General features: G+C 36.0%; 1 protein-coding gene across 1 annotated transcript; it reads left to right on the forward strand.

Moving 5' to 3' along the window:
* The first annotated feature begins 573 nt into the window (after window positions 1-573).
* Window positions 574-11,588, forward strand: Leprotl1 (leptin receptor overlapping transcript like 1). Its single transcript, XM_005330774.5, has 4 exons — window positions 574-732; window positions 6,502-6,577; window positions 8,337-8,523; window positions 9,323-11,588. The coding sequence occupies exons 1-4, from the start codon at window positions 717-719 to the stop codon at window positions 9,437-9,439; spliced, it is 396 nt and encodes a 131-aa protein (XP_005330831.1). The 5' UTR covers window positions 574-716; the 3' UTR covers window positions 9,440-11,588.
* The last annotated feature ends 1,487 nt before the right edge of the window (window positions 11,589-13,075 follow it).

Genomic DNA, 13,075 nt, shown 5'->3' on the forward strand with positions numbered 1-13,075 from the left:
GGTTTGCTCACCCTGCTGTCTACTCCTTTTCCCCCCAACACATAAACTGTCCAATAAATATCTGTAGGGTGGCTAAATAAATATACCAGACTTCTGCTTTCTCCTTTTCGTTTCTCGGACTGCCAAGGGATTGTGTTTGTATTATTCCCCGCGCCCTTTACAGGGCCCTGCTGCTCCTATCTCTGGAGGAGAGTCCTCACCAAAAACCCTAGTTCGGTGTAGGAAACCGAAAAGCCAAGCACAGCCCACCCAACCTTTATCTCTAGGCTGGAAGCGGGAGGGAGAAATGGGTGCGCTTCTAGGAAAGAAACATTATCCTCCGAAGACTTCACACGTGCCTTCGAAGGACCGCCGCTATTTGCATCCCCTTCTCCGCAGAGAACGCGGGCAGCTGCTCAGCGTGGAGCTTCCGCCCGACCCAGCCCGGAATTCAAGGGCTGTCACAGGCAGGTCCCCCAAGCCTGGGCAGGATCGGGAAACCTGAGTCCTGGTGCAAGGCGGGACCCGCACAGCAACCTGGAAGGCTGATAGGGGTTGAGCGAGGCCCAAGCCTGGCGCGCCCCCCGCGCCCCGGCGAGAGCGCGAGCCGCCGGCGGAAGTGCTGCGTCGCGCACTTCCGGGTGTTGTCTGGACGCCGCCGTGAGTCGTCGGTCTTCCCGGCCGCCGCCGCCGCCGCCGCCGCCTCGGGTTGTGGAGCCAAGAGCGACATCACCACCATGGCGGGCATCAAAGGTGAGCCTGGGGCGCGGGACGCTGGAGGTCTGGATAGCCCCTCGGGAAGAGGAGGTCGAGGGCGCACGCCGCCCGCGCACGACGCCGCTTTCCCGGGCCGGCCGCGCGCGGGGTCCCTCCCGGCTGTACGACCCCTGATGCACCCTAGCCCTGGCCGTCTCGGAGCCGAAGTGGGCGCGGTCCCCTCCCAGGAAGGGCTGCGGAAACCGTGGCTTCTCTCGGCAGCCCCCACCTTCCGCTAATTTGGGCAGCCTCTTTAATGCATCGCCCCCCGACCCCGGACGGAAAGCGATGGGGTTGTTGGTGTGTTAGGAGCCTGTGGCGACTTGGGTCATCAGACACGTTTTGCTGGAGTTTGCATCCGAGAAGGGGGCGGGGGCGGGGGCGGGCCCAGTGTGTTTTTGAGGGGGTTGAGGCCGCTGGGTAGCCAGTTATGGAAAAAAGAGTGTCATTTCCCACTTCAAGGCACAAGTGATACCTTCGGGTGCTTGGCGCTGATGAAGAGTTTAAGGACGGTTTTTTCCGAAACCTGGCATCCGCGTTCAATCTCGACACTCCTAAATAGATGCTTTTTGATCTGTGATGTTAGTATGATTCAGTACACTGCGTAAGCGACCTCCAATTGATGCTGGTTTTCTTCTTGACAGTTGCACCTTGAGGCTTTTTGAGACCTAAAAGTTTGTTTTTAAAGATAGTTACAACCTAATAAAAAATCACTCCTTTATTTCTACAATTTCTTTAAAAGGAAGGGATGCTGCATACGTTCCAGCTGTAGTTTTGTTATCAGTGTAATAAGGAGCTACGTTTTCAGTTTCCTTCCTAACGAATTACATTGATTTATTGACCTGCCGCTTTGTAGAAGGGGCAGGCAAGCAGGAAGTGAACAACTTGGATAGCAGTATTTTTCTTTCTGTTTTTCTTTTCTTTTCTTTCTTTCTTTTTCTTTTTTTCTTTTTTGGTACTGGGGATTGAACTCAGGGACTCAGGGATACGCGACCACTGAGCCACATCCCCAATCCTGTTTTTGTATTTATTTAGAGACAAGGTCTCATTGAGTTGCTTAGCGCCTCGCTTTTTGCTGAGGCTGGCTTTGAACCCGCGATTCTCCTGTCTCAGTATCTTTGTATTTTTTTTTTTTTTAAAGCTTGACTTTAGTGGAGCTTCTTTCCCAGCGTCATATAGAGTTTCTTCCTCATTTTCGGTGTTTTAAAACATTTGATTTCTTTGTAATTTGAGTAACTAGGATACTTTTTAATCTTTTGAGCTATAATAAATTGTTTTGAATTATATGAAAAGGAGTTATTGTAAAATGCTGCAGTGTTTAGGATATTGCCTCTTTCCTTATTGTTTTCCGTTTCTTTAATGTAACTAATGAAGGAGTCCCTCAAGAAAATAACTTTGTAATTTCCTTCTCCAAATCTAAAAGTAAAAATGTCTCAAGTACTTATATTTTTGGTTTCAGTAGGACTTTATGGTATGATTGTTTATTTGGATGTTTCTTTAGGTTGGTTTATCATCTTGATTATGAAGGAGTGTTGCTATAATGAGAGACCATTACTATTTCTTGAGCTCTTTACCTATTACTTTATGATATTCTGGACTTTCTGATGGCCCCTTCTATTCCAATTTCTTTGTAATCACAGAACCAGCCCCTTGTCTCTAGAGAATTTTGCTACATAATTGGGCTGTTTCATCCCTAGCCTAGAGGCTTTGGGAGTTGAAACCAAATTCAAGTAAGTCTTGTCTACCAAATATTGCATCACTCAATTACAGTATAAATTTTTACCTTGTTGATGTGTCACCTAAAGACAACAGTGTATACATAGAAATTAGCCTAGTTGCAGATTTCTTAAGGCTGAAGACTCATTACAAGTTTTGAGAACACTTTTGAGCAGTTGATTTACCCTCATTAGCTGTTATTTCTTATGACCGGAAGAAGAAATCCACATAAAATTATTTTTGAGCACTTTAAAAATATTGAATATTGACTGGAACATAAGTATCCAGGTTGTCTTGAGTCTCTAAACTCTTCTTAAGCCCTTTTGTTTTTATTATATAATGGCATTTGAAAGAAATTCAATCCTAAGATCTAAATAAATACAATATTAATTTTCTTCCAGTATTAATATTCACAGCAGTTATAATAAAGCAATCTGAATTTATCTTTAAAACATTGTTTTTGATACCTGAGCCTTATCTCCTTTTAGTTCCTTGATTTTTTAAAAGAAATAATTTTTCATTAACTCTTTAAAAATGTACTTAAATAATTTAAACTTTCTTTTTTGATTAGAACATAAATGATCAATATGAGATGTCTGTTGCCAGGTTTACTGGAAATATGTTTTTTGAGATTTTTCTGCCTGATTTAAAAGTTTTCTCAAGTCTCCTTTCAGAGGGCAGTTCTTGTCTTTGTGTGGCTTTCTTCTACTCTTCATTTATTTCAAAGTGGGAAACAAGATAATTAAACTTTAAAATTTTTAGTTATTAATTTTGGAAAGAAGTTACCTTTCATTGAAATTTGTTCTGTGTACATGAATTATCTATTGAAAGAAATAGACAAATGAACATAGACATGTCTTAAAAATGAAATTCTTTTTACTCTGTTTGAATTTACATCTGACAATTGTATTACAAAAAATGATTAATAACTACTGAATAAGAGTTTAAGGGCCTGCACAGAGAAAGTGAGCAAGTGTATGGGTTTTGCAGCATCTCCTTTGTCTCTATGTAGTAATGTTTTCTTCCTTAAGCTTCTAAGTTATGTTCTGAATAAATGACTCATGAATAAATATAAATAAGGTGTTAGTATATGATAACCTAATAGTATTTACAGTAGTAAACTCAGGTGTTTGGCATCAACATTTAAAAAAGTGGCGAGGGTCCTGGGAATGTACCTCAATGGTAGAGCACTTACCTAGCATGCAAGAAGTTCTGGGTTCAATTGCCAACCCCAACCAAAAAAAAAAGACATAGTTTTTACATACTTCAGAATGTATTAATAGTATCTCTAGTGATAAGAGAATTATTTCTTTTAGATCTAGTCAAACTCTAATTTTATAGGAAAAACAACAACAACACTGAGTCAGATAAATATTTAAATAACTAGTTAGTGGCTAGTAGGAAATAAGAGCCAGTGCTCGAAACTCTTAGCTCTCTGCTGGTTCTCTGCTACATTCATTCTACAAATAACTTGTTATTGAGTGTTGAGCTGGGACCTGAGCATCAATAACAGAAAATGCTCTTTACTCTCAAAACTAATAGTTGAGAAGAAAAAAATCCAATCAATATGAAAGTGCATCTGTGATAAACTGAGAAACGAAAATCATACAGTGCTAAGAGGGCCTCTGTGAATGTGTGTGCCTTTACTAGAATGCTGCCCCAAGTACCACATGATTTGCTTCCTCATTTCATATGATACTGTGCTCTCACATGTCACCTCATCAAAGACACCCTTTCAGGCTCCTGTGTCTAGATTTATACTCTTCCTTTACTTTTTTTAAAAAAATCATTTTCCCACTAGAATGTAAGCTGCATTAGAACAAGAGATTTAATATATATATATATATATATTTTTTTTTTTCTTTTTCTTGCTCTGACTAGTAGCAAGGTCAATGTGTGACATACCTTAGGTGTTCAAAAATAGTTTTTGAATGGATGGATGAAAATATAATAGGGGAAATTGGTCTAGCCATGAGATTTGGAAAAATTTTACTGAGGAAGAGATGATTGAGTTGAGATTTGAGGGAAAAATAGTAGTTGAGTCAGAGGAAAGGAAGGGGAAAGTCTCTTCCAGCATAAAGTGGCCATGTACAATCACTGGCATATCTCCAACATCTGTTACATGTTTGGCTTCAATAAATACTTCCTGAGTGAATGAGGAACTGAGGTAGAGGGGACATATGCAGCAGCCATGTGGTTGAGGAAACCTGCTGATTTCCAGGAAAGAAAAAAGGCCCATGAGACTGAAGTATGGAGAGCAAGGGGTAACCCGTTTCCTGATGTGACACGCATCCAGGAGGTAGGCAGGACCAGATATTGAGGACCCATTTTGAACTAGAAAGACAAATGGTAAACTCAATATTTTCTTCACAGTTTATGTTGCTTTTCCTTGTAAACTTGAAATGGCTCATTTACTGTAAAATAAGCTGAAAAAAAAAATTTCTGTAGCTGAAAATATAAAGGCATTAAGGACTAAGTAGATTGTTTAGGGTTGCCATGACCTCCATCAGTGAAACAACTGAAAACCAAGCTACCGTGTCAATCGTCCTTGATTTTTGACCATTTTAGTTCTGAAATGTGTATTAGTAGTATTTGGCAGCATTAACCCCTTTATTGTTAATTTTGGCTTGTGTATGTGAGCTTTTGTCTTAGTGGCTTTTAGACAGAAATTACTTTCTTAACTACAATGTCTGCAGAAACACAGGTTATGCAGAACTTGTTTTTTTAATATTTATTTTTTAGTTGTAGTTGGACACAATACCTTTATTTTATTTATTTATTATTACATGGTGCTGAGGATCAAACCCAGAGCCTTGCACATGCTAGGTGAGCACTCTACTTCTGAGCCACAAACCCAGCCCAGGTTATACAGAACTTAAAAAAAGGTCATTTATTTCTTTGGCTAAACCTCGGTCATTGATTATACCTACTCAAGAAAGTTATTTTTACTTACTGACATGTAAAAGCACTTTAAAATATACTGCTTTTATAAGTGTGTGTCTTGAGAAATTATATTTCAGGGACTGGCATGGTTGTATATAACTAATTCCAGATGCTCTGGAATCTGAGGCAGGAGGATCACCAATTCAAGGCTAGCCTCAGCAATTTAGCCAGATGGGTTTGTTTGGTTTAGTTTTGAAACAGAGTCCATGAACTCCTGGGCTCCAGCAATCCTCCTGACTCAAGACTCCAGAGTAGCTGGGATTATAGGTGTGCATCATTGCCCCCAGCTCTGCAGTTTTATGTATGTTAGGGTATATGTGTAAGAAAAAGGAACTGATTCACAGAGGTTTTTCCCATAAGATGAATCTTCTAAAATCCAGTAAATTTCAGAATGTAAAATTCTCTGTATACTGTTTTTCAAATTATAATGATCTTTGGAGTAATACCTGAAGGGACATTGATCCGGTTGACTATTATGATACTCATTAAGAAATGGAACCAACTAATTGGGGGGATGTGGTCTAGTGTTACAATAGGTCAGAGCTCTGAAAATCAATACAAGGTTGAGTGTCCTTCATTGGAAATGCTTGGGACCAGAGGAAGTGTTTTGGATTTTGAAATATTTGCATATACACAATGAAGTATATCTTGGGGATAAGAACCAGGCATAAACTTCAAATTCATTTATGTTTAATATAAATCTACATGTATAGCCTGAAGTGTATAAGACACACACTTAATCAAACACACACTTATAATTTTAAAAATTATTTTTAATTGCATGAAATAAAGTTTTACGGTATGGCATCATGTCATTGCTCTAAAAGTTACAGATTTTGGAGCATTTCATATTTTAGTTTTCAAACTAGGAATGATGCTCAGTCTTTATCACTTGAAGATGCCACAGAAGACTTATTCTTAGATTATATAACTTACACTCCTGGAGACAGTGTACTCTGAGTATATTTAGGTTTATCGGCAAGGTTGTTTTGTTTTAGTTCTGGGATTACAGGTAAAGTTCAAACTGCTAATATTAATATTAACAAAAACAATATTTACTGGCTTAAAGAATTGATATATATGTTGGACTTTTTATTTTCTTTATAGCTTTGATTAGTTTGTCGTTTGGAGGAGCAATTGGGCTGATGTTTTTGATGCTTGGATGTGCCCTTCCAATATACAAGTAGGTAAAATTTTTGTCTTTAAAAAGTGTGTTAAGGTAAAACTGTGCTTTTAAAGCTTTAAAAATATTTTATTTCTGCTGTAAAATTAATGCAGAGAAATATTCATTTACCAAACAAACCCTTTAAATAATCATCACTTTATTTGAAAATATTTTAGGATACCAAGATACAAAAATATTTTTGGCTATTATCTGCTCTCTGACTATTGTCAAGTCTGTAATGACAAGATAGCAACACATTAGTTCAGATCTACTCTTCAGTTTTAAACACATCGATTATATTAAATACAAGAAAATTAAAAACATCTGTTTATAGAAAATATCATAAGCAGAGTCAGAACACAGTTGACTAAAAATATGTTGATAATTATTTTCATTAAGATAGAATTTTTTAAGATTAATTTTTAAGAGCTAGGGTTAGATGTGTTCATGACAACATTGTCTATAAGAACAAAAAGGGAAAACTGATGATATCATAGATATCCTTCAAAAGAAAAATGGTTAATTTGTAGTACATCCATTGGTGAAAATATGAGGAAGTTTTAGAGAATGAAGAATTGTAAGTGCTGTTATTAAAGATATTCAAGATCTGTCATTAAATAAAAAATCGCAGTGACCCAGTCACCTTTTTAAAGTTTATGTGGGATTTTGGAAGGGCCCACAAAAAGCTCTTAAGGAGAAGGAGGAAAAAAAACAGGGGAGGATCAAGAGACATATAGTTTTCACCTTGTGTGCTTTTGTATTGTTTTGAAGTTTTTTTCTTAAGCACATATTTTATTTGCAATTTTTTACTTAAATGTGTAGGAAAATAAACATTAGAAAAACATCAGTAGATCTTTGCTGAGTATATTCTTCTAAGTACATGCAAATCTCCACTATCATGTGTAGTTTGTAGCAGTTTTATTTATTTTTAACTTTTTCTTTTGAAATAATTTTGGACTGTTAAGAAATTGCAAAGATAGTGCAAACAGGTTCCTCTGCTTCCCCCAGTCATGACATTTTATATAACTGCAGCTATCAAAACCAGGAAATGATATCAGCACAACACCACTAACTAAACAGTAGACTAAAAGCCATCAGCTTTTATTATGATAAATTCTGTATCCTTATTGAAAGTGTTCAATATTACTTTTGATTAGTTTTCTATATTTCAATTCCAGTATTTTGGGGGAGTTCCTAGTGACCTAAGGAAAGCTTGGGAAGGGGTGCTTTCACTTCATATTAGTGCAGGATGTCAAAAACATTTAATTGTGACATGAATTAAATTGTGACATTTAAAAGTTATTGTGTTGGAGCTGGGGCTGCAGCTCAGTGGCAGAGCGCTTGCCTAGCATGCATGAGGCACTGGGTTCAATTTTCAGCACCAAATAAAAATAAACAAATAAAATAAAGGCATTCTGTCCATCTACAACTATAATTTTTTTTTTAAAGTTATTGTGTTAACATTCCTATTTTCCATACGCCTTTATAATGTAAAACGAAAAAAATTTGAATTTGAGGCCTTCATTCCAACCATTAAAATTTATTAATGCATTTTCTTTTAATATTAGAAAAATTTAATATTTCATAGTTGATTTTATGGGTAATGTTATTCAAAATGTTTATCACTTCAGTGTTGAGCTTGTAGCTTTTTTCTCAACTATAATAGGTTTTATATCTTACAGTATTCCTTTGGTCCTTAAAAGGAGAAAAGCATATTTTTATGTGTAGGAAAACAACAGAAAGCAAAAACTACATTAACTTATTTTTCTCTTTCTAGCCAATACTGGCCCCTCTTTGTTCTGTTTTTTTACATCCTTTCACCTATTCCATACTGCATAGCAAGAAGATTGGTGGATGATACAGATGCTATGAGTAATGCTTGTAAGGAACTTGCCATATTTCTTACAACAGGCATTGTTGTCTCAGCTTTTGGACTCCCTATTGTATTTGCTCGAGCACATTTGGTAAGTGAATTTATTTTTCTATGGATGATTTTATGTTAGACTGTGTTCAATTTTTTTCTCAAATGCTTTTGTTACTGACACAAAAAAGAGATGAGAGATATAGAGATTAAAATCTTAGGTCTTTGTTGGTCCTTGCTAACTAATAAAAATGAATTGAAGAACAGCATATGGCTTCCCAGTACCTATCAGGATCAGGCACATTAACTCACCCAGTGCTGAATAGCCACAGGCCTGACTTATATAAGCCCAGAAAACAAGAAGATTGTGTGTTCTCTGCAAAGAGAAAGAGCTAGGCTACCTATACTAAGTCCAGACTCATCTACCCAAATTCACAGCTCTTATCTCTGTGACCACTAGCATATCTTATATCTACTCAGGTAGAGAAGGCAGCAGAGACTGACGAACCTTCAACATGGAGAAGACAGTTAATTACTCCCTCCACCCCTTTAAAACAAAGTGCATGTGTGGCTTTCATCTCTTGATACTTTAAATTTAAATTTATTCTCTAAATTAGATTTTTTTTTATTTACAGAAAGCTAATTTCTTCATAAGTTGAAAAGTATTGAATTTTATGCTGTCATCATTGCTTGTTTTTTAAAATAATTATCAATCATAACTTTGCTTTTAAACAACCAAAGATAAAAATAACAACATAAAAATAACAATCAGTGTTAAGTACTGTGTAAGTTATTACAAACCATATTTGCTCTGAATCATGTTTAGCATACAGTTAGAATCTTCATTTGCTTTTCATTTCCCTTTTGTTTTTCATATGTCTGTTAACACCTTATTTCCACAGATTGAGTGGGGAGCTTGTGCACTTGTTCTCACAGGAAACACAGTCATCTTTGCAACTATACTAGGCTTCTTCTTGGTCTTTGGAAGCAATGATGACTTCAGCTGGCAGCAGTGGTGAAAAGGAGTTGCTGAACTAGTGTCACATGGACTCTTGTCATCTGTTGGCCATCCATGCACACAGGAGATGGGGCAGTAATGCTGAATGGTGTAGCAAGCCTCCTGGGGGTATTCTAGGTGCTCCCTACTCACTTTTATTGTATGCATTACTGTTCACAGAGACTTGCTAAAGGATTAAAAGGATTTTCTCTTTTGAAAAAGCTTGACTGATTTCAACTTATCTATAGTATGCTTTTTGTGGTGTCCTACTGAATCTAAGTATTTGTTTTTTCTGTTCAGCTTTTTTATCAATATGCTATGTTAATTTTTTTAAAATGTAATAGCCATTTGCATTGTTTTAGGAATTCAGAATTCTGCTGGCTTTATTACTGGGCTAAAGTACATATTTCCTCTTAAAATTGGTTAACCTCCATTATTATAAAAATTATAAAAATAAGTTTTAAATCAGTCAGGATGACCTAGTTCCCAATTTAATGCAAATTTGCAGACCATTAGCATACCTTGTAGATTATCTACTCAGTGCAAATATAGCTGCGTTTACCTCAGAGGGGCCAAATATGAATGCCCATACCCTCCATAAGGGTTGCTGGTTTTACTAGAAGACAGATGGTTTGTGAGTTGAAAATTGTTTTATGGAATTGCTACAAAGGTGTTCTTTTCTTCTCAATTGATGGAGGAATTTATATTAAACTTTAAGGTAAGGGTATAAAAAGATTTTTGAGATATGGTTTTTTATTTATGTTTATTGTAGTCAAAGCAGAATGAGTTGCAGTGTGGGAAGAAACACATTGAAATTCCATTGCTTGAGTGCGTTTCTATTTATGTGAAAGTTGTGATCTCTCGGCCTTTCATGTTTTACCATGGGTAAAATGGACATACATGGAATTATTACTGATGAGGGAAAGTTGTATGTTTGCATCATAAATACCAGAAAATCCTCCTCTGCTTCCTCCTTTTAACTTATTTTGGATGTTGTATGTATTAAGTAAAAGAACCTTTCAAACACTTAGAAATGTTTACTTACCTAGAAGATAATTGCTATGCTATTACATTAAGAGTGTCCCTTCCCCTGCAAGGCTGTAACATGATTAACAAATGATTTTGTTAGTCTTGCAAATAATGTGCATTAACAATTTAAGATTTAGCCGTGGTAAGGGTAGTTCTTATTCTAAGATTACATCATATGTAATTTTAAAATACTTAAGACAAGTTTCCTGTATATCTCTCAAATGTTTGGGTTTTGATTTTATCACAATAGATCTGCTTTTTCTTATAAAAGATATTTATCGTATGAAATAATGCAGATTAGCCAAATCCAGCCATATAGCAGCTTTAGACACAGACCTGACCAAAAAATTCCAGTAACCAAGCATGATTAAATTGTAGCATCTCATGATTATTAGTACCTTTTTCAGGAACTCATTAGGAAATTGTTAAAGTTGATCTGACAGTATTTTGTTAAGGATATTTGTATGTTCAGTATACTTATATAAAAATTATTTTGCCTTCATTCAAAACTAAGTAATCATGACAGCTTTTTGTTGTTCTGTAGTTTCTTTGTGGAGAAAATGGGAACAAATTTTAGCTTTTTTCTGAAGATGCCTAAAGCTACAGTTTTTTTTTTTTGGCTAACCCAAGTTTTGTTACTTTAGGCTGTGAAATGGGAAGCAGAATGAAATATCTGCATGCAACTATGCTATTTACACATGGGCAGAAAATAGCTTGTTGTGTAATTATGCTCTAGACTTAAAGAGGAAGGTACAAGTATACATACTAGACAGCTGGAGATACAGCTGGAACTCTTTATGCCTATGATCTACTGGCTTCTTTTTTGTTGTTTTTTCTTCAGGAAGTGAGTGCATTCTTTGGTCCTCCATTTTTGGTTTCTCTAGAATATCAGTGCAATGCACTGCTACTGTTTTATTCCCTTGGCCATAGACTCCTTCTGACAGCTGTGTATTCTTTCAGTATACTAATTGCATTGACAGCATTGTGTCTTTGACCTTGCACATAAGCTTACAGTGCTGTCTCTGGTTTCTAGGCTAGATACTTGAGGTATGATTTTTCCGTAGAATATGCACTGACACAACCTTGCCATTCTTCTATGGAAAGAAAACTTTGATGATGAAACAATAAAGATTTTAAATATCCATTTTAGTTTTGTGGGTGTTTTTGGAATGAAAGTATATGACACACTTTGGTTCCTGAAGTACATTAACCATTTTAATAATGTAATACAAAGCAAGTATGACACTGGTTATAATGTTAGACATTCAGCAGTACAAGTGAAACCATAGTAACAAATATTATAATGAAGCCATTTAAAAGTAAAATTGAAACCATAGTAACAAATATTACAGTGGAGCCCAGTGATTTTGAGCTATAATAAAAGGGCTGATTTGAGGAAGAATTTTTATCCTTTTACAAAACAGTCATAGGAGTTTTATTCACATAAAAAGACTGCTGATGTTCTAAAGGTCCTGTTCTTAAATTTTCAGAACTTTTTTGTGACTGCATATTTTATTATATGTTCAAATATTTTTTGCCATTTGTCATTAGAGATTTTACTTTTTACAAGGATTACAAACAAAATTCTGTGTGGTCTAATTTGAATAGAGGACAGTACTATTATCTAATATTAATTTTGTCTCAAATTGCCCTAATTATAATCTTATTATATACTTTTAAAAATATCATAGGTACTTAGTGTCTGCCCTAACATGACTGGTGGAATGTTGCCAAAATAATCCAGGTTTCTAAAGTAAATTCTAGGCAAGATTCATAAGTTACAGGTAGCTTCAAATCAGAGCATCAAATTTAACAAACTATTACTCTTAAGTAGTATGTATGTTGTAGACTCCAGGATACTTTATGATGCTTACAATTGGTGAGAAATTCAAATTCATATTTCTTTCATATGAACTTGTATTGTTCTTTCAATGAAGTCAGAAGCTTTTATTTTATTACAAGCTTCTTTTTATGGGACTCCCTAGAAAGAAAATATATCCAAAAGGTAAATATTTCAAATAAGTGAAACTTAACCCATTAAGAATTAACTTTGGGCCAGGCACAATGGCACATACCTGTAATCCCAGTGGCTTGAAGGCTGAGGCAGGAGGATCATGAATTTAAAGCCAGCGTCAGCAACTTAGTGAGACCCTGTCTCAAAATCAAATATCAAAAGGGCTGGGGATGTGGCTTAGTAGTTAAGTGCCCCTGGGTTCAGTCCCTGGTACCCAAAAAAAAAAAAAAAAAAAAAAAATTCCACCCTAATTTGGATTTATTTTAACAGTGGACAAGACTATTGAAAAGATCATACACATGTGCCTTTTTATAATAAAAACTTTTTTCTTCCCTGGTAATTCAAGACTTACCATTGTAAATTGGTTTTTTTTTTTCCCATCTTTCTAAATGGCATTTTTCAGGAATTGTAGTTTATTTGCTGATTTTCAACTGTTCTTAACACCCCTTATATATATTTGCAGAATATATTAGGAAGAGAACATTTCAGAGGGGAAAATGAGGTAATCAAGCTCACTTTTTAACATTTTTGTATATAATGCAATATCAGTAGACTTAATTAGGATGTCTCCCACTTATACAAATGAAATGCTTTGTGACAGGTATTCTTTCTGCT

This window comes from Ictidomys tridecemlineatus, chromosome 14, assembly GCF_052094955.1.
Source record: "Ictidomys tridecemlineatus isolate mIctTri1 chromosome 14, mIctTri1.hap1, whole genome shotgun sequence".
Classification (NCBI taxonomy): Eukaryota; Metazoa; Chordata; class Mammalia; order Rodentia; family Sciuridae; genus Ictidomys; species Ictidomys tridecemlineatus.